The 26,541-nt window shown below is 43.8% G+C and overlaps 3 protein-coding genes across 11 annotated transcripts in view; 2 read left to right on the forward strand and 1 right to left on the reverse strand.

The window, feature by feature from the left end:
• LOC133140249 (uncharacterized) overlaps nt 1-13,219 on the reverse strand; it is a 22,461-nt gene extending 9,242 nt beyond the window's left edge. The window contains exons 1-7 of one of the 2 annotated variants that reach the window (XM_061260003.1): nt 12,967-13,219; nt 12,753-12,878; nt 12,429-12,576; nt 11,694-11,803; nt 11,492-11,544; nt 10,914-11,080; nt 9,532-9,872 (exon numbers count right to left, since the gene is read on the reverse strand). In XM_061260003.1, coding sequence (XP_061115987.1) covers nt 9,783-9,872; nt 10,914-11,080; nt 11,492-11,544; nt 11,694-11,803; nt 12,429-12,576; nt 12,753-12,878; nt 12,967-13,139 — 867 coding nt within the window. In that variant the 5' untranslated portion in view covers nt 13,140-13,219 and the 3' untranslated portion in view covers nt 9,532-9,782. Of the gene's footprint in view, nt 1-9,531; nt 9,873-10,913; nt 11,081-11,491; nt 11,545-11,693; nt 11,804-12,428; nt 12,577-12,752; nt 12,879-12,966 lie in introns of those variants that run through there. The other variant, XM_061260004.1, reaches the window with a different exon arrangement.
• Nucleotides 1,199-10,613, forward strand: slc2a6 (solute carrier family 2 member 6). Of its 5 annotated transcripts, none has more exons than XM_061259996.1 (11): nt 1,199-2,033; nt 2,218-2,305; nt 2,570-2,723; nt 3,411-3,617; nt 4,749-4,848; nt 5,237-5,448; nt 6,143-6,292; nt 6,676-6,784; nt 6,989-7,144; nt 8,005-8,150; nt 9,106-10,613. In XM_061259996.1, exons 2-11 carry the CDS (start codon nt 2,259-2,261, stop codon nt 9,265-9,267), a joined length of 1,443 nt encoding a protein of 480 aa, XP_061115980.1. In that variant the 5' UTR covers nt 1,199-2,033; nt 2,218-2,258; the 3' UTR covers nt 9,268-10,613. The 5 variants fall into 5 exon arrangements, with proteins under 5 accessions (XP_061115980.1, XP_061115981.1, XP_061115983.1 ...); XM_061259997.1 differs by having other exon boundaries at nt 1,200-2,033; nt 2,473-2,723; XM_061259999.1 differs by lacking the exon at nt 2,570-2,723 and adding an exon at nt 2,473-2,530 and having other exon boundaries at nt 1,200-2,033.
• A 1,414-nt stretch (nt 13,220-14,633) lies between the features above and the next one.
• On the forward strand, nt 14,634-24,183 carry LOC133140751 (fibrinogen C domain-containing protein 1-like). Of its 4 annotated transcripts, none has more exons than XM_061260927.1 (9): nt 14,634-14,750; nt 15,157-15,425; nt 15,605-15,774; nt 18,244-18,720; nt 19,755-19,911; nt 20,594-20,730; nt 21,954-22,050; nt 22,562-22,741; nt 23,684-24,183. In XM_061260927.1, the coding sequence occupies exons 3-9, from the start codon at nt 15,703-15,705 to the stop codon at nt 23,944-23,946; spliced, it is 1,383 nt and encodes a 460-aa protein (XP_061116911.1). In that variant the 5' UTR covers nt 14,634-14,750; nt 15,157-15,425; nt 15,605-15,702; the 3' UTR covers nt 23,947-24,183. The 4 variants fall into 4 exon arrangements, with proteins under 4 accessions (XP_061116911.1, XP_061116910.1, XP_061116908.1 ...); XM_061260926.1 differs by having other exon boundaries at nt 15,679-15,774; XM_061260924.1 differs by having other exon boundaries at nt 15,157-15,774.
• Nucleotides 24,184-26,541: the final 2,358 nt, after the last annotated feature.

The raw sequence follows: 26,541 nt of genomic DNA on the forward strand, positions 1-26,541 counted from the left end.
GTTGAAGCTGCTGGATTAACTCTTGCCCAGAACTAACACATTTACATTTTCCTATCATAGCTCACTTCCTCTCTGTAAGTTTCCTAATCAAATGTTAGTCACTTGCTCTGTGTTCATGCAGATAAAGGGTAAAGAAAAGTCCCCTATCCTTTGGGAAGAACCGGTCATCTTGTTTGCTTGCAGCACTGACTCATAAACAGCACGCACTCTTTTTGGTGAGGCATGGTGCGTAATCCGTAGGGTGGATGACTCTCGAGGCACACAGGAATCCGAGGGCTTAATCCCTGCCACAGCACTTACCCAGCAGTGGTCCCTTCTGTCCTCTCTGTACTCTCCCGACATTGCGTCGGAATCCAGACCTAATGGGGATTCTGACCTGCGGTAACAGAGAGCTCCCAGCCAAAGCCTGCACGGGTAACCCTCTTTAACCCTCCAATCTTTAAACCTCAGCTGCTGTCTCTGGTTTGGTGTTTTACCTCTAAATAAAATCACCAGGAAAACAAGGCAGGTAAACAAAAACAGGAGAGTGTAGCAATTGTATGACTTCTATCATCATCATCCATCATCCATCATCAGTTCGGGAAGTGAAGGAGCTCATCGTTTAAAAGGTCAAATTTACATTTACTTTATTTAATAGTTATTTACATCACGATTACCTAAGCTTAATGTCTAGTTTCCCCTAAATCCTTTTTTTTGCTGATCATAAACTTGTTTTTGTTTTGTTTTTACCCCCCAAACATTTTCCAGGAGATCATGCCAAAATCCAGGAGACTGCGCAATATGTGTAATCCACTTTTGTGTGTTTCCACTTTTGCTATGATGTCACTGTCACTTGCATAAGGACATCCCCAGAGTACTTACTTCCCCACAGGCTGGTCCACTTTGACTTTAGCTCCAGATTTTTTGAATAGATCTATAATGTTTCTGTATCTGTCCTGTGTGCATTTATGTTTATTCTTGTTATTTATTCATTTTTCATACATCCTTGCTTATTGTTTTCCGTTACAGTTCTCATTTGTCATCCCCTGTTATGTCTGCGTCTGAATGTTTACCAGCCTAGTCACTCCCCTGTCTGCGTGTCCCACTATTCAGGTGTTTACGCTAGTTTTTCAACATTCCTTCCAAACTCGCGATTCTTACTTCCTGCTTCTCTTGGTAGTTAAATGTTAAGCACTATTCTTACTAACTACTTCTAATCTAGATTTTGTACAGTACTATCCGATTAATACACTTACTGTCAGTCTAACTAACTAACTAACAGTCACTTTTATTGGGTAGTTTAGAAGTATTCACGTAACTAATTCACTAACACAATCTCAGTGTTTCTGCACTGTTCTATAACTCCGCCTCCCTATGCTATCCCCGATTACTCGCTTCGTTTCAGCGACGTGTTCGCACCTGTCTCTGACTATCATTACGTCTTCAATCTATGCAAATGTCTACTCCCTAATCCGGAGCCGTATGTTTTACATGTTTGGTTACGTGCATCCAGTCCGCGTTTTCGTCTCCCTCCTGTTATTATGTTATTACCCTATTATGTTTCCCCACCTGTTGTCTATTTATTTAGCCCACCTTTTTCCCAGCCCCGCCTAGATTGTCACCTTCCTTCATGTATTTAAACCTCAGTCTCCGTTTCTACCATTGTCAGAACCTCGATAAATTATAGTGCCGAATTACTTGTACGCCTATTTCTTGAGATTCATAAAGACACCCCTTTGGCCTTGATTTTTCGATCTTGCCTTACCCTCTTGTTTAGTTTGCCCTTCTGATTTTATGGTTTTTGATATTCTGCTTTGTTTTAGTGACTTCGGTTTTTGCCTTCGCCTTTTGTACTTTCGCCTATTGATTTACTGGATTTTTTTGTACCTTTTTGCCCGTTTTCTCGACCATTTTTTTGCTTCCTGTTTTTGTCTGTCTTGGATCTCCTGACTACACATTCGGAATAAATAACTACGTTTTTGGATTACCCCTGGTCTGCGTCTGAGTCCTCAATACCGTACATAACAAGATCTGGCTACAACACTACTGAAAATGTTAGGCTACTTTACTTTTTATTTCCAATTCCCCAGCTGACAAATTCATGGGGAGACAGCATTGAGGATGGACGAAATAAAATAATGTTTCTTTAAAACAATGGTTTTAACACAAAATTGTGTGTTGGGTCAATGATAAAAGTCTGGATTTTACTAATAAAATGTTGTGCGCTTTCGGTTTCAGTTCGTGGAGACGCCTCCAATTGGAGCTAATCGGGTAGCAGAATGGACGAGACTACGCCTCTTGTTCAAAATCATCCTAAAACCACAAGGTAACGATGACGAGAAATACATTACCAAAGTATTTAAATAGGATGGAGAGACTATAGTTCAGTATATGGTTTTATAGAGTAAATAAATGGAAGAGTTCAGCTGATTCTAATGTAGACTCAGTTCAATCGATAGTATGTTAAGCCATAATGTTATTTTAGCTTTTAAGGCCAGTTTCACAGACATACTCCACAGAGAGAGTGCATCTTGAATGGAATTGACTGATGGTAAGACGAATTCATACCTTGGGTTCATTCTTTTCCCAGAAACACCAGGCTGTTCCTCGCAGTATTTTCCGCAGTTCTGGGAAACTTTAATTTTGGCTTTTCTATAGTGTACCCATCTCCAGTGATACCCCAGCTTCGGGTCATTGACGACCCTAACCTGAGGATGGGTACACATCAGGTGGCTTGGTTTGGGGTAAGAAAAGCAACCAATTATGGCATTCAGTTCCCTAGCAGTGTCTACATTAAGCAGCATCTATACTGCACCACTGTAAAGTTCTTATACAAGTTATGCGTTTCTTTTTCTTACTTTTTGTACATTGCTTTGTAAGTACCGTGCAGGAGCGTCGTAGCGAAGTTCTGGCGCCCGCCGCAAGGTGGAGACACGAGCCTCCTCCAGTGAACTTCATAAGAATGAAACACTAATGAAATGAGATGAAACCAGTATTTTATAGTTTATAGAAAACGGCAATGGTCTATGGCGGTATATAAAATCTATTTTTTTAAAAGAACAGTTGTCAAATGTTCAGTTCTGGTTTATTTTAAAGGGAAAATACGACGGATTACTGCTGGGTGTTTGTCACAGATATTTGCTTAAGCGACGGAGCGGTCACGTAAAGAACGTTTTTTTAACGTTAAATAAAATTCAATTGAGAGGTCTTGCACTTCATTGCATCAATTCCTCTCTTGACCGTTAGAAGTCCGAAATTACATATTGCAAAAATAACCCCCACCCCCACTACGCCAGTGCTGTGCATTCACTGTAAGCAGGGCTGCACTTTTGTTTTTCGTTTTAATGAACATTTAAAAAAAGAAAATTATTTTCCTGCTCTCTTATTTTATATCCATCTCTCCGTTTCCCCCTCTCTCGCCCCCTGGAAAGTCGATCTTCACGCTGGGCGCCGCGGCGGGTGGCCTGGGCACCATGCTGCTGAACGACAGGGCGGGCAGGAAGCTGAGCATCATGCTGTCCGCCGTGCCCTCCACCGTGGGCTACCTGCTGATGGGTGCGGCTCGGGCGGTGTGGATGCTGCATCTGGGCCGCTTTCTGACCGGCATCGCGGGGGGCATGACTGCTGCCTCCATCCCTGTGAGTCCTTGCTCATGCAATCACAGCAACGGTGCATCCAACTGCGGCTGGCAGCCCCGCACGGCAACGCACAACTGGCACTAGCGTCGCCCAGTGACGGGAAGACTCAGTGAATGTTGATGAAAAAAAAGATTAAAAAAATTCCAAAATGTAGTGTCACGGCAATCCACAACAGAACAACAGACGCGATCGTGAAGTCAGAGCAACTGTGATCCAAAGGTCTGATCCACTATTGGTCTGTGTTGTGTATCATAGACCACAGACTATATATAACAAAAACAAAACCGCTATCAAGCCATGCTGAATGTATAATTTAAACCCAACATGCTTTGAAGATTAAACACTAGGTGTAATTTATTGTGACAAGTTTTCTAATTAAATTTTCTAATGTTTTCAATACTGAAAATGTGAAAAAAGCAGTAGCCTAATTCAGCGAAAAAAGAGAAAAAAAGACCACCTTTATAGCACCAAATGAAAAGATGCTGGTGCTGGACTACCTGATGAAAACAATATTTAACATTTATCCATCCATCCATCCATTATCTGAACCCGCTTATCCTGATCAGGGTCGCAGGGGGCTGGAGCCTATCCCAGCATTCATTGGGCGAAAGGCAGGAATACACCCTGGACAGGTCGCCAGTCCATCGCAGGGCACACGCACCATTCACTCACACACTCATGCCTACGGGCAATTTAGACTCTCCAATCGGCCTAACCTGCATGTCTTTGGACTGTGGGAGGAAACCGGAGTACCCGGAGGAAACCCACACAGACACGGGGAGAACATGCAAACTCCGCACAGAGAGGCCCCGGCCGACGGGGATTCGAACCCAGGACCTCCTTGCTGTGAGGCGGCAGTGCTACCCACTGCACCATCCGTGCCGCCTATTTAACATTTATCTAATAGATTATTTATTTTCTTTTTATTTAAATTGTATCGTAGTACTCAGAAAACTGTGCCTGTTGAAAAAATGCAAGCAAATATTTTTTCATGGGTCCCTGTCTTTTGTGACCACTATGTTTATCACCACCAACACTCCATAATAAAGGAAATTTAGTGGATTGGAGTGTGCATTCATTGCCATGCTCTGGGCTTAAAAATGTGATTTTACCTTCCTCAACTATCCCAAGGTGTATGTGTCAGAGATCTCCCATCCAGCAGTCAGGGGGATCCTGGGATCCTGCCCCCAGATCACCGCTGTGTGTGGATCCCTCGCGCTCTACGCTCTTGGTAATACCCTTGCATAACCAAGACGAAATGTGGACCATTTCTGGAAAATTGAAATTTTAACCTTGACCTTTAACCATATTTCACAACCATTCTGATATTTCACAACCATTGTGTAGCATTGGGGCAATGGGCTTGCTTACAAGATTACTGAGTTAGATGCATAACTATAACACAATAAGTAGAACCCAGAGCCGTTATTTTTTGCTTCAGTCCATGTTCCAGATCTGGATTTTACTGAGTAATCCTGCTTTGTGGAATCATTATCATTCCCATTATTATTATACTTAGCCTTGCATGATATTTACATCAGAATCCTCCCAGTTACAGTGACAGCATTATTGCATACTGTAGCCGCTCTACAGTGGCCTGATTGTGTGTTTTTTGGAAGGTCTGGTGTTGCCATGGCGATGGCTGGCGGTGGCCGGGGAGGTGCCGGCACTCGTCATGCTGGTGCTGCTGTGCTTCATGCCGCGGTCGCCGCGGTTCCTCATCGCCCGGGGGAACGAGGCCGACGCCCACCGGGCGCTCAGCTGGCTCCGGGGCCCGGGCTCCGACATCACGGCCGAGTTCAGCAGGATCCAGAGGAGCGTGGCTTCACAGGTTCACCACGCTGCGGATTCACACCCTCACAGAGATTGTTGATGAAGGGGGATGCTCTGCAGTTGTTCTGTCATGGGGATCGTTGATGGTCGCAGAGGTTCGCCGCTGACAATAATGGGGGTACCAGCAATTGCACTTGGGGGGGCAAAGCACCTCCCAGATCCGGCCCCACTTGCCCTTTGGTTACAATTGAATCAGAATTTTTAATTGACAAAAAAAAAATAATAATATATATATATATATATATATATAACTTTTTTTTTTTTTTTAAACACACAACAATGCCACAATTTACCCACTGAGGGGGTAAGTTGTCACAAATGCACACCCTCTACTTGACTGTCTATCACTCTGCACTGAAATAAGATATGAAGATGTAATTCATATAAAATATGCCCCTAAGACTTCATTTTTTCATTCGGTATGACATTTATTCCATTGTGATGTATTGCTCCCAAGAAAGAGTGAAAAATGTATACTGTATTCATATTTAAATTAATACTCTAGTTTGTACTATATTGCTATGTATTGTATGCAGATTGCATGATGGGCTGGTAATTTTATCATTTTAAGGCTTTTTAGTCTCTAATGGACTATCCAGGACAGGAGTGATTATACTACTTCTTATTGAGACTAACCTATTCATATCTTTCCTGTATTAATAAGCAAACAAAATTCAAATGTCGTCTCCCAGAAAAGGATAACATGGGCAGAGCTTGGCACGCCGTTCTACTATAAGCCCATCCTGATCGCCATGGTGATGCGGTTCCTACAGCAAATGACGGGGATAACTCCGATCCTTGTGTACCTGGAGCCCATCTTCCAACTGACCAAGGTCTCCCTGGTATGTCACATTCGCCAGCTACGGTCACCTTCTAGAAGAAACCGGTCTGAAGTATACATTTGTGCAAACAATTGCATCTACATGTGTAGGTTTAAGTCAGGGGTGCACAATTCTGCATGCTAGTTTCACATTACTTTTCTGACAGCTCTATAGATTACACTGGTTCTCTCCTGCACTGGATCCCAGTGAAATCTTTAGGACACACCTGCAGTCTGTGACTGTAGCTGCAGCTGATACAAATGACCAAGATGAAGTAAGATTGAGCTAATTAAATAATTAAGAGCAGAAGTTGTCACAAAATCCTGACACGGTCCGGCCCTTACTGTGCGCCCCTTGTTTCAATCCTTTGCATGACTCGGTGTGTGAACTGTGTGTTTATTTAGGAGGCAAAGTACGACGCCGCTCTGGTGGGTGCGGTGCGACTGCTGTCTATCGTGATCGCAGCCAGTTTAATGGACAAGGCCGGCAGGAAGGCCCTCCTCTTCACATCAGGTAGGACACGCTGTAGGCCTGGAGGTCTGGAAACTCCTCATCCCACCAGCTCCTCAGGAGCATTCAGAGATTAGGCGTCTTGCTCAGGGACACTTTGACACGCCCAGGGTGGCATCGAACCAACCACCCCAGAGGACTGCTCTTACCGCCTGAGCCAATGTCGCCGCACATTTTGAACCGATCATTTACTCCCTTCCCCACCAGGATTCCTGATGTTCCTCTCAACCCTCAGCATGTGCATGTACACCCACCGCAGTTCTTTCCCTGCCCTCAACATCACCTCCACCCCCGCCTTGCACGCCACGCCCTTTGACGCCTCCAGCCTCATCCCGCTCATAAGCACCATGGTCATCATATTTGGTAAGTTTGTGAGCATCTCGTTAAAATTTACAAAAATAATTACATTAAAAAAATTCCTTGGGGTTGTATTTTTCACGGAAATGTATTAAGGAATGGGACAGTCAACAGGAAATGTGCCTGTAATTTTCTGTGAAACTTTGTGCCCTTTGTGATGATACTATAATTCCTTACTAACTCCATTTGGTAATCAACAAACATGCTTAAGACATTTGTAAGGTTTTTGTTTTCAATTTCATGAGGGAAATCTCATTCCCTTGATCGGGGAGTCATTCTACCATGGATTTCTGCAGAACTCTGCAGAAACTGGTTGAACAGTTTCACTGCATATACGGTAGACGGTGCTGGTCTACCACAATCAGTCACGGAATAGCCAAAGGTCTGTGATTTGTTCAGGTATTATGGGTTATGAAGGGCTATTGTTGCAACATCTTTCATCTGCTTAAAATCCAGTTTTAAGAAACAATTGAGCAGCCAATTGTCCAATTACTTTTGCCCCCCTTAAAATCCGGGGCACTATGTATAAAAAGGGGTGTAAATTCTACACTGTTCACTCAATATGATGGTAGAAAAAAAGTTAGCCTTCACTCACAACTTTCAATGGTTAGTTTGCAAGAGCACAAAGCAAAAACAAAAATGTGTCACTCTCCAAATACTTATGAACTGCGCGGTATACAGGCGGTGTACTTGGACTACGGAGTCACTGATGCAGGATGTGACTACCAACAAGGGCAACAACACTCAGCCTTTGACTTCTGATATAATCTGCCAGATGAAACAGTGCCACGCATCACTACATTAGAAAGAAACGAGATCCACCTTTCTGCTGGTTTGGAGTCAGTTTCACTCCATTCTGTCCACAGGCTACACCATGGGCTGGGGCCCGGTCACCTGGCTGCTGATGTCCGAGGTCTTGCCTCTGGCGGCCAGGGGCGTGGCCTCGGGTCTGTGTGTGGCTGTCAGCTGGCTGACCGCCTTTGTACTGGCCCATGTCTTCATGCACGTGGTGGTAAGTCTGTCAATCTACCTACCAACAGTGGTTTTGCGTTTCATTTGGTGCTTCTGCCATGGGAGATCTGCCAGGTTTTTCCACGGTAACTACTCCCCAACACTGCTTAGAACCCACAAGACAGTGATTTAAATGACATATTCACAGTCTGTGGCATTCTCACGTCAGTTAATTGAAAAATACTTTGGTGAAAAAACTTCGCCTTCATGGTGCTAAAACACGGATTTGTTAACTCCTGATGATGTGCGTTGCTGTAGTAAAAGCCCATCATTCTTGTGAAAATCATTCAATGCAAAATCCACACATTTCAACAGTTCGTTTGTGCCCCGGTCTCCCCTACATTTTTACCCACAAATGTATTAACGTTGTGTAATTTCAAAAAACTATCCTCAACAGAGTACCTGGGTCACTATGGAAAAAAATGAATATAAAATCATGCCGTCAATAGAAAAATTGCATTCACTGGCAATTACGTGGTGAGCACTGGTACTGCAGAGTTTTCAGCTTGTACTGCTGTAAGTGCACCTCCAGACAGTGGACGGTATTTTTTCCAACCCCATCCGTTGATGGGAGTTTTTTCTTTGGGGCCTGGGCTCATGACAGCTCTGGAGTATAGTGCTCACATTCGCCACCTGGTGGTGGTTGTGCAAAAAACAACCCAAGGATTATGGCTAATTTTGCTACAGATGACTGTTACCTGACAAAAAAGGAAAAAAGTAAACTGGGAATTTCTTAAATTGTGCGAACAAACATTACAAATCAAGAGCCATTACTATTAATTTTTCCAATTACCATTCTACCTACCGACCAAACACCACCACCATGCCTACAAATCCAAAAAGTACCGATTCTGAAGTCTAGTTCACAACAAAGGATGAAAACAGTGAATAACTGCGGGCGTTATTCCAGGACATTTCAAACACATTTGTTCTCTCTCTCCCCATCCACCCCGCAGGAAGCGTGCGGACTGTTTGTGCCGTTTCTGTTCTTCTGCGTGGTGTGTGTGATCAACATCATCTTCACGGCGGTGTGTGTGCCCGAGACGCGTGGACGCTCCCTGGAGGAGATCGAGAACTTTTTCCGCACCGGTCGCACATTCACCATCAGGGAGTCCTGAGAGCGAGTCCAAACAGATACAGAGCACCCATTCGTATCCCAAGCTTTTCGCTGCTGTGTGCAGGGTGACATTAATGTGTTCTCTGCATTGGGATACCTGAGGATACCACAACCAGAAAAGTTGTATGGTGTATTGATTTTTTTTTCTTTGGTTGATGAGAACTTCTTTTCAGAAAACATGCCTTTTACACTAATACTTTTTCCATGTTCGTTCATAAATATCAGATAGCCACTAGTGCCCATCAATATACTGCAATTACAAAGCTTGCTGCATCATTTATATTTATTCTGCATTCCTGCACAAATATGAACAGACTAAAGGAAAGAATAGCGACAAATGAAAGGCAAGTGAATACCCATGTATTTCAGTTGAGAAGTGAACAGTAATACAGGATGAAAACAGGAATGTGCACTGAAATACATGTGCCCCTCCTAATGGCACACATTAAAGACCGGATGCAAGGTTTGAAAATGCATGCCACTTGAAGGCTGTGAGGAGACTTAGATGCATGTGTTCTATCGGAGCACTTCGACACACAGGACATGTCCTCCAACAAACGGAGAGTGTCCTCCACCGGACGGGCTGAGTCTGGTCAGCCCTCCGTCCTGTAGAGAATTTGTGCATGAGTTTTAGGATTCCCCATCTCTTTCCTCAATTCTACATGTACACTCAGTGACCACGTTTAGGTAGAAATGTACACTGGCTTGTTAATGCAAATATTTCATCAGCCAAACAAGTAGCTGCAACTAAATGAAAAGTATGCAGACGTGGTCAAAACGGTTTTTCAGACCAAATGACTTTGACCTTGGCATGATTGTGGTGTGCCAGACAGGGTGGTTGAGCATCTCAAATTACTGATCTCCTGGGATTTTCATGCACAACAGTCTCTAGAGCAGGGGTGTCAAACTGAACTCCCAGGGGGCAGCAGTGTCTGCAGGTTTTTGTGGTTGCCTTTCAATCAGCTGCCAATTAAGGCCTTGGGAACAAGGTGTGTGGATTGCTTAGCCAATTAAAGACTTAAATGAACCACAGGTGCCGGGAACAACCCGAAAACCAGCAGACACAGCAGACAGGACTGGAGTTTGACACCTGTGCTCTAAAGTTTGTAGAGAATGGTGCGAAAAACAAAAAACATCCAGTGAGCAGCAGTTCTGCAGGCAGAAACGCCTTGTTAATGAGTGTAACTGGAGTATTCCAGATCTGTATTTAGAGTGGCTATTTATTATGGTTTTGGGTTCTAGTTTCAAATCCACTAAAGGCTATGTTTGTACATCTTAATTTTTATGATCATGCCCTTGTCTGAAATATGCCTGTAGATATTTACACTTTGTGCAATCAAATTAATGGCTGCCCTGTTTATAATAAAAAATAAATAAAACAACATTGATATTATTCTTGATTTGATTTAGGCTCATTTCATGTGCTCTCAACTACAACCCAAACAAGTTATAATAGATTTGAAAGCATTCTTCTTAAGTTTAAGCAATCCTTTATTTGATCAAGTATTTTTATTGTTACGTTTCTCTCCGAGCACTTACAAGTGTTATTTACTTCTTCAATTCTGGTTTGGAGTTTTGGCATCATTTTGACATGGAGGTGAGTATACAGGTACAGGTACAAGTATACACATGCATACACAGTCCTACCTCTGTTGGGGAGGAGCAATCCCTGCTGATTTGTGGTGGGTTTCCACTAGTCATGGGTGACAATGTTGGGGAGTACCAGAATGAGGGAGCGTAGAATTTCAGGGTTGAATGCGGTGATGAAATGCCAGACAGCCTTCTAGGTGTGTTCAGAGGGCCTGGTTCAGTCACTGAGGTCGAGAGAAAACCCCGGCATTTGTCATGAACTGTTGTCCAACACACTTAACATTACCCAACATTCGGAGTATGCCTTCAGGAACAGAATTGAGCCTTCTCTGGCCAGCATGTTCCACAGTCTCATTGGGCTAGTTGGGAACGGTTGGCATTTATATAGCGCCTTTATCCAAAGTGCTGTAAAACTGAGGCTTCTCATTCAAGGCACCAACCAGCTCGCCAGATGCATTTGGGGGTTAGGTGTCTTGCTCAGGGACACTTTGACACGCCCAGGGTGGGATCAAACCCGACTAGCCTCCGACTGCCAGAAGAGTGCTCTTACCGCCTGAGCCAATGTCACCCAGTTGGGCCCACCTTCACAGAAACAGGAAGTGACAGAAACCAGATTCCATTTCCCAGCAACTCACCTCTGCTGCTCAACTTCTCTCCACGCACAGCATTCAAAGCAGAGGAGTTCTTCCTAAATGGAGAGTACCGTTTCAAACTCCATCTCAACATTTTAGCACCATTTTACAGTTGCACAGGCTTTCTAACAGTGACCACACCCTGGATGCATCACTGTGGGTCACATTTACAGTATCCTTTTTTAGTTTTTGGCAATTTAACCACCTGGCTCTGAAACTGCAGGTGGTCCTCTCCTCCACGCAGCCCGGTCTTTGGCTCAGCCTTCTCCTCTGACGAGTCTCCGACAGCCACCAGCGACATAGATCATCCGGGGGCTAGAAGAGATGAGCCATTATATTTTTAGATTCAGCGAAAGCCTTAATGAATAAATTATTTATAAACTATACAGCGTAAGGGGGCCATGACATTTGGGACAAATGACTTTACAGGTGTGATTAGTCAGGTGTGTTCAATAACTTCTTTAGTGCAGGTGTAAGTGTTCATCATCTATTCTCGATTCTAGGCTTTTGATTGCCTTTGGACTCTTATCAGTGTTGGAGAACATGAGGACCAGACTTGTGGCAATGAAAGCCATTATATGGAGAAATAAGATGGAAAAACAATAGGCTTACCAAAATAAACTGGTTGGAACATCATTAAGAAGAGTACTGGTGGTGTATGTTTGGGATTATTGCCTTGTTGTGGATGATGCTACAAAGCAGGTTACTAAACACAAAATACATTGAGAATTTTCTGGTAAAATGCAAGATTAGGTATTCCTTAGATGTGGATCAGTGATAAGTGTCTGGATGTGTCACTTTGGTTTGAAAAAATGTATTAAGATTCCATTTGAAAGGCTTTCACGTGTCAAAACAAATTGGAGCAATTTCTACAAAATTCAAAGCCAGTTTCAGACACTATAGGAAATTATCTAGTCAAAGAGCTCAACCACACACTCACCTCCCTGTGAAGGTATCCTAGGGTTGCTTGGTTAACGTATTCCAGAAACGCCACGGTCATCTCCAGCACAGTAACCATGTCTCTGCGCACCCCAGAGACCTGGGGCAGGAGCTGCCGGAGTTTATTACAGCTCACAGTTATCCGTTTCCTGAGACAGGAAAAAGGAAAATATGGTACAGCTTACAAACAGTGCCTTGCAATGTCCCCTCTCTCATTTCCGCCATCATTGCACATTTGTAACACTGAATGGTAACAAGGTCATTGACACAAGCTTCGGAACACTCCTTTAATATGTTTTGTGGACTGTGCAATGGGAGTGCATACCTGCGGTTTCTCTCCACGACGACGCAAGCCTTGTTAACAGAGGCGAGTGCCCGCTGATGTTCTCTTCTCATCTTCCTCTGAAACTCATTCAAACCCCTCTCTCCCTCCGACTCACTGCTCCACTGGCTGAAAGAAGGACAGAAACGCAATCGTCATCATTGTAAATAAGCGTTATAAATAGTAATGCCACTCCTCAACCAACGGAAATGCTTACTCATCAAAGTTTGACACCTGCGGACGAGTGTGCTCTGGGGCCCCGAATATTTTCCTCTGAGCCGTAGGACAAACAATAACTGAGCAGATCTGGTCGTTCACGAGTGATTTAAGATCTGTACCTCTTCCCCTTTTGTCCACACAATCAACAACACATTCGGATGTAGGTTGCATATTGCGTACAATCAATGTTGTTTTCCGACTACTGACTACTACTATTTTACCAACAGCGGTTGTATTTTGCTTTCAGTATTTTTTTTTTTTTTTTTTTTCTTTCCCCGCCTCCCGCTTATGTTCACGTGTACTAGTTAATTGAAAATTGTTTACACATGTATAAGGTTGTTGAAAGCGGGGCCGTCATCCAAAAAGGCGCGGTGTTGCTGGAGTTTTTGTTTTAGCCCTGCAGTAGGATACCTTGTTCTACTCTACATTTTGAATCAAGCTTTATGAATTCTGAATTATTTTTATTTATTTAACTTTGTGCACGTTGAATGTTATAAACCTGCCATATGACAGGACTACGCTAATATAGTATAAAATATGTTTAATCAGTATAACGTTTTTGGAGCATTACCTCCGGTTAATCACGAGGGCGTTCCACATCAATTTGCTGATTTGCTCCTTTTAGATATACGTAAATAACCTAATTAAGGTGTCCGTTATGTTTCGCTGATTTTAGTATGCAATATTATTGCACTCTTACAGGCAAACCAACTGTAATCACATTGTATATTTTATATTCAATTGTATGTATGTGAACCTTTCTGTGATGTACTTTTTTGTGTATCAGTATTTTTAGTTTGGCTAGGTAAGCAGTGTTTGGCTAGTTAAGGGGCTTGGTCATACTTTTGCGTTTGTTTGATTGTTTGTTTAAAAAAAAAAAAAAAAAAAAGGCCCTGGTCCTTATCTTTGTTGTGCAGGTAGCAGTTGAAATTGTACTTCCCTCTAGGGTCTTTCAGCACCCTTATCCCTGGTTATGGGTATGCACTTTGTTGTACGTCGCTCTGGATAAGAGCATGTGCCAAATGCCATTAATGTAATGTGATGTATGTCTATTCCCCCCTTTGTCCTTGGAGCTAGTATAGGACTCTGCACTTCCCCCTGCACCTGAATGTGGCTAAGTATTGCACTGCACCTGCAGTGATAACTACTCTTGCTGTGTGTACACTGCACCTGCAGTGATAACTACTCTTGCTGTGTGTATGGAGGCAGGAGAACATGGTGTGGCAAGTAGCCTAACTGCCCTCCCTGGGCTGCAGTGGTTACCCCTTGTAGTACACTTCGTGGTACGTTGCTCTGGATAAGAGCGTCTGCTAAATGCCATGTAATGTAATGTAATGTAATGTCATGTAATGGTCAGACTACCCTGTAACTTAACCAGTGTCCTTAATTACAAGTGGTTTGTGAATTTACCTAATTAGCATAAATTCATAATTCAACTCAATTATTAAACTGAACTATTGAATTGATGCATTTGCCTTTAGTCTCCAGGGTTCCTGTTTTTCATAAATGTGTCTTATCCCTTGAACTTTAAACCATGTCTCTGTTCCTTTCTTTACAAACTTTAGTGGGATTCCTATTTTATTACACAGTAACTCTCATTATTGGTGCAATATTGGCTCAGGCGGTAAAAGCAAGTCGTCTGGCAGGATTGCCGGTTCGATCCTACCCTGGGTGTGTTGGAGTGTCCCTGAGCAAGACCACTAACCCTGAAAATACTCCTGATGAGTTGGTGCCTTGCATGGCAGCCAATCGCCATTGGGGTGTGGGTGTGTGTATGAATAGGTGAATGAGAAGCATCAATTGTACAGCGTTTGGATAAAGGTGCTATATAAATGCCACCAATTTACCATTTATCATTAATTCCTTGGGTGAAATTCCCCAGTTGGTGTAATCCAGCTACTTTGGTCTATTGTGACCCCAGTAGGCCTGATCACACCCTCCTTTTACATTTGGGCAATCCTAACAATCTTGGCTAAATAACAAATTATTTCATTCGTAAGTCGGCCAATTAGAACTTAACACATGGGTGCTTAATTGGTGGCAATTACTTTATCAACTTAAATACTTGCATCATTTAATTTAATTTAATTTACTTAAATATCAAAAACTTACTGACTGCAATGTACGGTATATATTTAGATAATTTGCATTAAGAACATTACAAAGTGCCTCTGACCCCACGGTTTAGTTTATCTGGCAGATGATCGGCCTACCAAGTGGCCTGATGAATTCTCCTGGCAAACCTGCACTGGAATTCGTCCCCGACCTGCTGGGACAGGAGGTCAAACCACGGGAGCCGTGGCAACTGTCCCGATCTAGGACTGTGACGTTCCGGTTACCGTGCACGAAGACCCGACACAGATCAGCTCCTCCAGCACAGGCCAGGAGACGCCGGAGTCTGACAGTTTAGCGGAATACGGACAGGACCGGATTCCGCTGCTGTCCTGAGATTAAGGAGTTGAGCACTTAAGTCGTTAATCTAATATGTAGGCAGGAAAATATACGTGTCTTCTACTTCATTTGTGACTTTGTTGAAGTGCAGGCATAGGTTACTGGAGTATAAGTGTACTCAGATTTTTCTAATTGCTCGGTTGTAGCGTTTCCATTTGAAATTTATGACGACAATGTTAATTTAGTTTTGACAGAAGCATGTTTTTTTGTCCACGGGAGAATGGACACAAACACCTTGCTCTTCTGGCTGTGATACCAGAGGTGGCTTCAGCGTGTCCAGAGAATGGTGAATGATTGGGGGAAAATCATGAACAGTGCTTCAGAACTCGGAGATGGATCGCAGCACAAGTCCAAGGTACGTGCTCACGCGCCCAGCTTGTCGCACAGCCATCATTATTATAGGTCACGATAGCTAAACGTTTTGCGAAATAGCCCGTCCCAAATGTTTTTCAGTAGTTCGGAATGTTGTCATGTTTTGCAACACAACTAAAGACATCATCCTGGCGTTTAGAAGAGAATGTACCTTTACCAATACTTTTGCTTGTTTGTCAAAAATGTCGCGATTGTGTTGTGCAGCAATGCAGGTAACAGCTCGTCCCCAATATCTTGTCTCTGAAGCACCCCAGGCAGCATTCTCACTTATCGTCACACGCTTGCGACCACTGTGCTCTGGGTTTAATGGTGCCCATATGCCATACTACCGTCAACAGAATGTGTCTATATTGTTGCTAGAACATGTTGTATTCACAGTCAAACAATGGAAGATAAATGGTTGAACTAAACCGTTGAACAAGGTCTGGACGACCAAGAAAGATTTCAGATGGAATGGCCTGAAACCTGGTGAGAAATGCTCAGAACAACCCACACATCGCTGCAAAAGAGCTGCGAAAAAAATAGTAGCTATTAATCGTTCATTTTATACAAAGTTGCTTGTGTCTTTTATTCCCACATTTTCCCCAAGTGATAATATAAGCTTAGCCATTTCTTCTGCCAGCTACATTTTCAAGAGGTTCTCCTGCCACTAATTTAATTGTGTATTCCTTACAGACACTACCACAAAAAACAAAGCATTTGTACATGCGTACAATAGTGTGCAAGAATTTGGGCACCCCTGGTTACAATTAATATCTAAATGAACATAAGCAAACCTGACCTCTGAATGGTACAATGTTAAACATGGCACATTCTTCAGATTTGGGAATCCATCTTCTCACAGTTTTCTTTAAGTTTTTCAGACACTTTATTTTGTGTTGAGGTCATTCTTTCTGGCAACTCTGCCATGTAGGTCTTGTTGTTTAAAGTACATTGTATTGTTGTTACTCTTTTTTTGCAGCTCTGTTGCAGTGATGTGTGGGTTCTTCTGAGCATTTCTCACCAGGTCTCAGGCCATTTTATCTGAAATTGTTCTTGGTCTTCCAGACCTTGCCTTGAGTTCAACTCTTCCATTTATCATTTTCTAATAACGTTTCTGACAGTGTAAATATGTAGTTTGAAACATTGAAAGTTTTTGTAGCCTTCATTCTGAAATCCTTAGACAGCTGTTTAGAGGAACCCATGGTTGTTAACACCAGACAGAACAACCACTGCAGTTGGATACTTTAGAAGGCATGGAGTTACTTCAGAATAAAAAGTTCATCCCTGGAATTATACTCGCCTGACTCATTGAAGCCCTGACAAGTAAATCATCTGGGTCTGGGCCTCAGCAATCATCTTATTTAAAAGTAACAAGGAATAATCCAAAAAGGTTCCCAAAATTTGTGCAAGGCCCTTTTCCTTTTTTATATCATTTATAAATGGTAAAAAATTCAAATAATGCAATCTCGCTTTAAAATTTGCAGAAAGGTCTCATGTATAACTCTGTACCATTTAGAGTTCAGGTTTGTGTTCAATCGCATAGATTAATTGTAATAGACATTTAAAACAGTTTATCGGTTTCTTTGAAATTATGAGCCTTATCTTGCCGAAAAGGGACTTTCCCAAAACATATTCCACATTATTTGCTGATTTGTCTGGGCTGTTATTATTAACAGCCCAGGTTCATATATTTTTGTCAGGTTCATATATTTTGAGTCTGACAACCGAGGCTAATTCCAGTCTCCATCTTAAGCCTGATTCATGCTTCATCCTTTAGCAATGAAGCTATTTTATCTCTCTGCAGTGTGTGCTGCTCTCTGGAACAGATTGAAGCAATTGAAACTATGAATGCAACCTGGGCCGTCTCTGGGCAGTTGGCCATATGGAGGCTGCCAGATTAAGCGTGAATCAGGCGCTTAAGATGGAGACTGGAATTAGCCTCAGTTGTCAGGCTCAAAATATGTGATTTTAATTAAAAAAAACAATGTGTTCAATGGGCTTCGGGCTGTAATGTCTCTGAAGGGGTTTCAGTGAAAAGCGTCACCTTGCCAGCAGATGTATCACCCTGACCCGTTCTCCTGAAACACTACTGAAGCAAACCGTGAGCTTGGTTAGTGTTGCTGGCCAAAATGGAAAAACCAAAGCCCCAGCAGAGTGTGCTGTAGGAGGTGCTGTCCTTCCATTGGGATGTTATACCAAGGCTCTGACTCACAATAGTTATTAAAACGATGTTCAATATATTGTTTGCTTTATGATTGTCCATATTTCAGTTTTGAAATCATTCCAAATCTTAATTGAAAAAAATCACAGATCATTAACCTCTTCCTCCCCTCTCTCTCCCTCTCTCCCTCTCTCTCCCTCTCTCCCTCTCTCTCTCCCCCTCTCCCACCTCTCTCTCCCCCCTCTCTCTCCCTCCCCCTCTTGCCTCTATTCTCTCTGCCCTGCTCTTTCCCTCATTTCCCCCCACCAGGGCACCTGCAGTTACCTCCTTTGGACCACCTCGCTCTTCGTGATCGTTCTGCTCGCTGTAGCAGTCACTGGCACCATCGTATTCATGAACAGTTCCCAAGCCCCGCCAATGCCCAATGGCCCCCCGCTCATCAGAACCAATCAGGGGGAGGGAAACGCCCTAGTTACCGTGGATCGGGGCGACGGCTCCCGCATTAACATCTTCGTTGACCCGAACTGTCCCGACTACAACAAGAACTTCCTGCAACTAGAGGGCGCTCACACCTCCCTGCTGCACTCGCTCACCAACCACGACCGCGGGTTCAAAGGTCAGAAGGGCCAGGACCACAGCCTGCTGGTCAACCTGGCCGAGCAGCTGGGGAGGCTGTCTTCACACTCCAGCCAGCTGAAGGTGGACTACGAATCCCTGAGACACGGCCAGGGGAGCCTGGTGCAGGAGCTCAACGTCCTCCAGACCGAGCAGGGCCGACTCATCCAGGTGTGTGACTGATAATGTATACTCATGGAAATAAAGTGACAGTGGAGGAACATTTCTGTTTGTCAATCATCAAATTTACCAAATGTAAGCAGAGTAATATTCTCTTTGGGTCCAAATTAGTTTTTCAAGCAAAAAAGGTACAAATTAATTCAATTAAAGGGTGGCCTGTAGCGTAGTGGTTAAGGTGCATGACTGGGACACGCAAGGTTGCTGGCTCGATCCCCGGTGTAGTCACAATAAGATCCGCACAGCCGTTGGGCCCTTGGGCAAGGCCCTTAACCCTGCATTGCTCCAGGGGGGATTGTCTCCTGCTTAGTCTAATCAACTATACGTCGCTCTGGGTAAGAGCATCTGCCAAATGCCAATAATGTAATGTAATGTAATATATTGCTGGCTAGGGGTACAATTTCATGTACCTATATGGTACCACCCAATCTACATGTATTTGTACCTTTTTGTAGATTTATTTCTGAGAGTGTAGTACAGACAATGTCTGTCATTGCTTGCGTCAGTGCTGCTATACTGACAATGTAGTATCACTGTATGTCGGTGCTGTCCTACCATATCAACACGATTGTGTGCAAATGTATTGATACGTAAGTGTTGTGCTACCCACAGTGTTAAACTTTGTTGAAGCTGCTGGATTAACTTTTGCCCAGAACTAACACATTTACATTTTCCTATCATAGTTCACTTCCTCCCTGTAAATTTCCTTATAAAATGTTAGTCACTGGCTCTGTGTTCATGCACATAAAGGGTAAAGAAAAGTCCCCTATCCTTTGGGAAGAACCGGTCATCTTGTTTGCTTGCAGCACTGACTCATAAACAGCACGCACTCTTTTTGGTGAGGCATGGTGCGTAATCCGTTGGGTGTATGATTCTCGAGGCACACGGGAATCCGAGGACTTAATCCCTGCCACAGCACTTTCCCAGCAGTGGTCCCTTCTGTCCTCTCTGTACTCTCCCGACATTGCGTCGGAATCCAGACCTAATGGGGATTCTGACCTGCGGTAACCGCTGTTTTTGTCTTGCAGCTGCTGTCGGAGAGTCAGGCTAACATGGCGAAGGCGGTGACCTCGGTCAGCGAGGCGCTCCGCTCCCTGCAGAAGGAGACGGGCAGCATCAAAAACCGACTGAAAGCTGACCTCCAGAGAGCTCCCAGCCGCGGGGCTCGTGCCAAAGCCTGCGCGGGTAAACCTCTTTAACCCTCCAATCTTTAAACCTCAGCTGCTGTCTCTGGTTTGGTGTTTTACCTCGACCTCTTGATTTAAATAAAATTGACAGGGGTCATTTAGAGGGGTTCGAGTCGTGTAAAGCACCAGAGTTGCTCAAAGGGCAGGGTCATTGTGGGGTGGGTGGGGTTGTTGGGCTGGGTTAGTATTAAAGGGCGGAACCATTGAAAAGGGTGTTGAAGGAACACTGCTCAAAAGTAGGCTGCTAAGAGTCAGTGGAATACAATGTATTGAAAAATAATTATTGCAGATCAGTATATCATTAACACCTCTATGTAAATGAATGAGGGTGACATGGCTCAGGCGGTAAGAGCAGTCGTCTGGCAGTCGGAGGGTTGCCGGTTCGATCCCCCGCTCGGGCTGTGTCGAAGTGTCCCTGAGCAAGACACCTAACCCCCAAATGCTCCTGACGAGCTGGTCGGCGCCTTGAATGGCAGCCAATCGCCATAGGTGTGTGAGTGTGTGTATGAATGGGTGAATGAGAAGCATCAATTGTACAGCGCTTTGGATAAAGGCGCTATATAAATGCCAACCATTTACCATTTACCAATTCCAAATTAATGCATTTGTGTAAAATAGACCCAACATAAACATCTAAAAACCCTTCAGTTCCAAACCCTTAAATGGCTGATTGTCTGCAGGATCCAGGCCACGAGACTGCAGTGACGTCTATGCCAGTGGACAGAGAGACGATGGGATCTATTCCATCTTTCCCTCACACCACCCGTCAGGGTTCCAGGCCTTCTGTGATATGACAACAGATGGAGGAGGCTGGACAGTACGTCTCTCTCTGCGTCTCTGTTTCTCTCCCCCCTCCTCATACACACTTGTACACACACACACACACAACGATCATAGGAATGGTAAAAAAAAAAAAAAAAAACCTGTAGCTCCTCATGTAGTATTTGTTCACAGCAGGTTAATAAATACTGTTCTCGAGTCACCAGAAATGAGAATTTAAATGCTGCTGTTCAAATATTTTGACCTGGTGGGGCATGCCCCCAGGCCCCTTTAGCTTTGAAGTGTCACCAATTTGCCAAACCACTCCTACAGTCCTGTTCGTTAAAGAGCAGTGGCGTGTTTATCATGGGCCATGTGCCAGGTGGTGCTTTATTTGAACAGGTCTGTCCATTCCTAGGGATCACCCTGCCAGCCAATCAGGGCTAAGAGCCCGAATCTTCCATAATCAGCTTTTAAAAGCTACTTGGACAATCTATGTGTCTGCCATGCCAGAAAGGCTCCCGTGTGACTTAAATCAGCTCATTAAATGGGTTTTAGTTAATATTTGGATTACAGAGACTTCATGTGTGAAGGTAAGTAGAGCCACGCTGGTAGTGGATGGATGTAATGGAACTGTTGGTGCCATGGTGAGGGAAAGGCTTTTAATCCTTACTGCATCAGACTATTTTTACAGTTTCCAGAAGGGTGGGGATTAGGACTGGACACGTAGTGTGTAAAGCAGGACTTACTGAAAGAGGTGAAACGAGGCTGCTGGAGCCAGAGACATAACACGCAAGACCTTTCTCACAGCAGAGCCTGCCTCTGTTTCTCACAGCAGGGCCTGCCCTTTCTTACAGTGCGTTGAGTGGACCCTAGAGGAAAGTACAATTCCGAGTCCTAGCATGACCGCATAGATACAACTTGAACCCTTGAAGAGTACATCAACATGAGAGGATCTCATATTATCAACCTACAACTCTCCAGTCTTCAGCACTATACCACTGTGTGATGCCTCTGCCAAAAGCTATCCTAATTGTCAATATATCCAACCTTCTACAACATTTTGAAAGACTGATATTAAGAGCCTAATTCTGCTATAGGCTGCGTCCTTTAACATTCCTGACTCTCTCTGTTGATTGTCCCCCTGAGGTTCTGTAGTGTTACACATTACTGCATTTCATTATTGACAATGAATCCACAAGTGTCCTGAAGTCACAGCTGTACAGTGTTCTGTATCTATCTGAACATTCAGGTGTGTTTCCATCTTGCCTTTGCCCTCAGGTTTTTCAGCGTAGGGTGGATGGGTCGGTCAGCTTCTTCCGCGAATGGGAGGCGTACCGCAATGGGTTTGGAAAGGTCAATGGAGAACACTGGTTGGGTAAGTTGTCTAACAGAAACTCAATCATCTCTGGGTCATATGTACAGATATCAGGAAGTCATGGCATGCAAAGGATATGCAACCAAATACAAAACACTCTAATTTGAAATTATATTAATTTGTCGCAAAAACATTGAACTGGGGGACTACATATAAAAAGTGCTGTCATCACTACACGGTGAAACCAAAATGTATAAGCCACTTTAATAAAAGAGCACTTTGACCACATATGCATTTTTTGATTACAATGGTAGTGTATATCAATAAATATGTTAGCAAGACATTGAAACTCTTCACAATAAATGGGCAAAATTATTGCAATAAATATTTAATATATCCAGTATATAAATGTAAAATTAATAGGCATTGAATGTATTTTGTTTATTTATTTTGACAAAAATATTATTTAAAATAAGGAATATTTAGAGGTATGCTCCATTTATGTTAGGTCTGCTTACTCCAACCTGTGACCTCCTGTGTGTGCGCTGACCAGCTGTCTTCTGTGTGTCAGGGTTGAAGCAGATCTACGCCTTGACCATCCAGGCCAACTACGAGCTCCGGATTGACCTCGAGGACTTTGAGAACAACACTGTTTTTGCACAGTATGGGACCTTTGGAGTAGGCCTCTTCTCTGTGGACCCAGATGACGATGGATACCCTCTGACCGTTGCTAATTACTCCGGCTCTGCAGGTGTAGTATTGTCCAAAATCTTCAGTCTAGTGTAGCAGTACTCTTTATATACTTGGTAAATGGTAAATGTACATAGCGCCTTTATCCAAAGCGCTGTACAATTGATGTTTCTCATTCACCCATTCATACACACACTCGCATACCAACGGCGATTGGCTGCCATGCAAGGCACCAACCAGCTCGTCAGGAGCAGTTGGGGGTTAGGTGTCTTGTTCAGGGACACTTTGACACACCCAGGGCGGAATCGAACCTCCTGAGCTAATGTCTGCCCACTTCATTCATCAGCCATTTTAAAGATATAATCCCCCTGAAAATTATCCTTTGTATGTATACTGGAGGCTATACTTCGTATTTGAAATGCTTAGATTTTTTGTTATATTATGGAAAAAATGGGGTGATAGAGCATGGTGGAGAAGAAAACGGGTATGTTTGCATGACACTGTGAAGGAGTGAGTTTGTTACTGAACACATTGAAATTAAGAAGCCAATTTTCATAGTAACAACCTAACCTCCAGTGTGTGATCTCAGCCAAGTTCAAGTTTAAAGGCTTACTCTCCATGTGTAATTACTGGAATTATTTGTCACTATTGCTTTCATTTAGAAATGGCAATAATAACCAAGGGAAATAAATTGCATTTGCATAAAAACATTCTGAACCTCCGTATCTGGGTTTAAAGGTTCCGGTATTGCCACGGATTACACAAAAATACTTTTAAGGCTCTGGGATTGCCAACACTAGCACTCTTTGAACCATTGATTAAACTGGACACTGACTACCTCGAAGAAAGAAACCGACAGACCTCTCTCCAGGGCTCGGTGATGCTGGCATAGCGTAATTAAGCGTTATGGAACGAGAACCCCTGGTATACCGTGGATATTGGCACAGCTAGCGGGGTGGTTCGTTCTTTATTGTTCTCTGTGTATTTCTGTGTGTGTGTGCAGGTGACTCCTTACTGAAACACAGTGGGATGAAGTTCACCACTAAGGACCAGGATAACGACCACTCTGAGAATAACTGTGCCTCCTTCTACCGCGGGGCGTGGTGGTACCGTAACTGCCACACCTCCAACCTGAACGGGCAGTACCTGAGCGGGCAGCACAGCTCCTACGCCGACGGCATCGAGTGGTCCTCCTGGACCGGCTGGCAGTACTCGCTCAAGTCCTCCGAGATGAAGATCCGGCCGACCCGGGAGGAGAACAAGTGACCGGGAGTGAGTGACTGCGGGAAACACGCGGACTCAATGAGAAACAGAGACGGGAGTCACAAACTCACTGGCTGTAGGGCAGTCTTGCGAGGACCACACTGACTGCAGGGGTGTGGCGTTGGCGGGCAAAGACTGGTTAGTAACGAAGAGTTAGTAATTTCTCATGAGGACCCCTCTGATCGTACGTCTGCAGGGCTGGGTGCACTTGGGTTTCCTCTAACCTGATCTCAATGATTGAACCAACTGTGATTGTCATTAATATTAATAGAATTGTTAACCATTTGTTCAGTCTAGCAGGTAAAGGGTGTCACTTTGAAAACTCCAAACCTGGCCTGGGGGTCAGATATTCCACCTAATAGGATCCAGTCTTGCTTTTTTATTTAATTTTATAACCAACTGCAGGTACAGTATATGTATATTACCTGGGCTTATACTGGCAGATATCCATACCTGTCTTTTACACCCATCCTCAAACCACATCCCCATCCGCAACCTCTTATTGGAGTCCACCACTGCAACAGCATACCATCACTGCAACATGTTATCAGTACTACAACAATATGACACCACACCTTAACACCACCAACACTACAGCGTTTCACCTTAACCCCACCAACACTACAGCGTTTCACCTTAACCCCACCAACACTACAGCGTTTCACCTTAACCCCACCAACACTACAGCATTTCACCTTAACACCACCAACACTACAGCATTTCACCTTAACACCACCAACACTACAGCACTTCACCTTAACCCCACCAACACTACAGTGTTTCACCTTAACCCCACCAACACTACAGTGTTTCACCTTAACCCCACCAACACTACAGCGTTTCACCTTAACACCACCAACACTACAGCGTTTCACCTTAACCCCACCAACACTACAGCGTTTCACCTTAACCCCACCAACACTACAGTGTTTCACCTTAACCCCACCAACACTACAGCGTTTCACCTTAACCCCACCAACACTACAGCGTTTCACCTTAACCCCACCAACACTACAGCGTTTCACCTTAACCTCAACAACACTACAGCGTTTCACCTTAACCTCACCAACACTACAGCGTTTCACCTTAACACCACCAACACTACAGCGTTTCACCTTAACACCACCAACACTACAGCGTTTCACCTTAACCCCACCAACACTACAGCGTTTCACCTTAACACCACCAACACTACAGCATTTCACCTTAACACCACCAACACTACAGCGTTTCACCTTAACACCACCAACACTATAGCGTTTCACCTTAATACCACCAACACTACAGCACTTCACCTTAACCCCACCAACACTACAGTGTTTCACCTTAACCCCACCAACACTACAGCGTTTCACCTTAACCCCACCAACACTACAGCGTTTCACCTTAACCCCACCAACACTACAGCGTTTCACCTTAACCCCACCAACACTACAGCGTTTCACCTTAACCCCACCAACACTACAGCATTTCACCTTAACACCACCAACACTACAGCATTTCACCTTAACACCACCAACACTACAGCACTTCACCTTAACCCCACCAACACTACAGTGTTTCACCTTAACCCCACCAACACTACAGTGTTTCACCTTAACCCCACCAACACTACAGCGTTTCACCTTAACACCACCAACACTACAGCGTTTCACCTTAACCCCACCAACACTACAGCGTTTCACCTTAACCCCACCAACACTACAGTGTTTCACCTTAACCCCACCAACACTACAGCGTTTCACCTTAACCCCACCAACACTACAGCGTTTCACCTTAACCCCACCAACACTACAGCGTTTCACCTTAACCTCAACAACACTACAGCGTTTCACCTTAACCTCACCAACACTACAGCGTTTCACCTTAACACCACCAACACTACAGCGTTTCACCTTAACACCACCAACACTACAGCGTTTCACCTTAACCCCACCAACACTACAGCGTTTCACCTTAACACCACCAACACTACAGCATTTCACCTTAACACCACCAACACTACAGCGTTTCACCTTAACACCACCAACACTATAGCGTTTCACCTTAATACCACCAACACTACAGCACTTCACCTTAACCCCACCAACACTACAGTGTTTCACCTTAACCCCACCAACACTACAGCGTTTCACCTTAACCCCACCAACACTACAGCGTTTCACCTTAACCCCACCAACACTACAGCGTTTCACCTTAACCCCACCAACACTACAGCGTTTCACCTTAACACCACCAACACTACAGCGTTTCACCTTAACACCACCAACACTACAGCACTTCACCTTAACCCCACCAACACTACAGCGTTTCACCTTAACACCACTAACACTACAGCTTGTCTTTGAAGGGATTCTGAAAAAAGATATGTACTTTTGAATCACTTCAGAGTGACATGTTACAGTTTTTGGCTAACAAGCATTTTTTTTATATACTTGTTGAGTCTTTTTCAGAGCTCTTCACACGATTTATAAACACACTGTGGACGAAACCAAATTGTGTTTTTCATGCAAATAATGCATCTCTGCTTGAAAACTTGAATTTTGGTACTGTTCCTATCTGTGGTTGTTTGCAAATCATTCAAGGTTGAGGAAACGC

The sequence above is a fragment of the Conger conger genome, chromosome 11 (assembly GCF_963514075.1).
Source record: "Conger conger chromosome 11, fConCon1.1, whole genome shotgun sequence".
NCBI classification, from domain to species: domain Eukaryota; kingdom Metazoa; phylum Chordata; class Actinopteri; order Anguilliformes; family Congridae; genus Conger; species Conger conger.

Excerpts from the sequence above, each read along its gene's own strand:
- LOC133140751 (XM_061260924.1), top strand. The coding sequence starts at position 15,703 with ATGGTGAATGATTGGGGGAAAATCATGAACAGTGCTTCAGAACTCGGA. Across the intron at positions 18,721-19,754 it reads AGCAGGGCCGACTCATCCAG|CTGCTGTCGGAGAGTCAGGC; the intron begins GTGTGTGACTGA and ends TTTGTCTTGCAG. Across the intron at positions 19,912-20,593 it reads TCGTGCCAAAGCCTGCGCGG|GATCCAGGCCACGAGACTGC; the intron begins GTAAACCTCTTT and ends GATTGTCTGCAG.
- slc2a6 (XM_061259996.1), top strand. The coding sequence starts at position 2,259 with ATGGACGAGACTACGCCTCTTGTTCAAAATCATCCTAAAACCACAAG. Across the intron at positions 2,724-3,410 it reads ATCAGGTGGCTTGGTTTGGG|TCGATCTTCACGCTGGGCGC; the intron begins GTAAGAAAAGCA and ends CCCCCTGGAAAG. Across the intron at positions 3,618-4,748 it reads TGACTGCTGCCTCCATCCCT|GTGTATGTGTCAGAGATCTC; the intron begins GTGAGTCCTTGC and ends AACTATCCCAAG.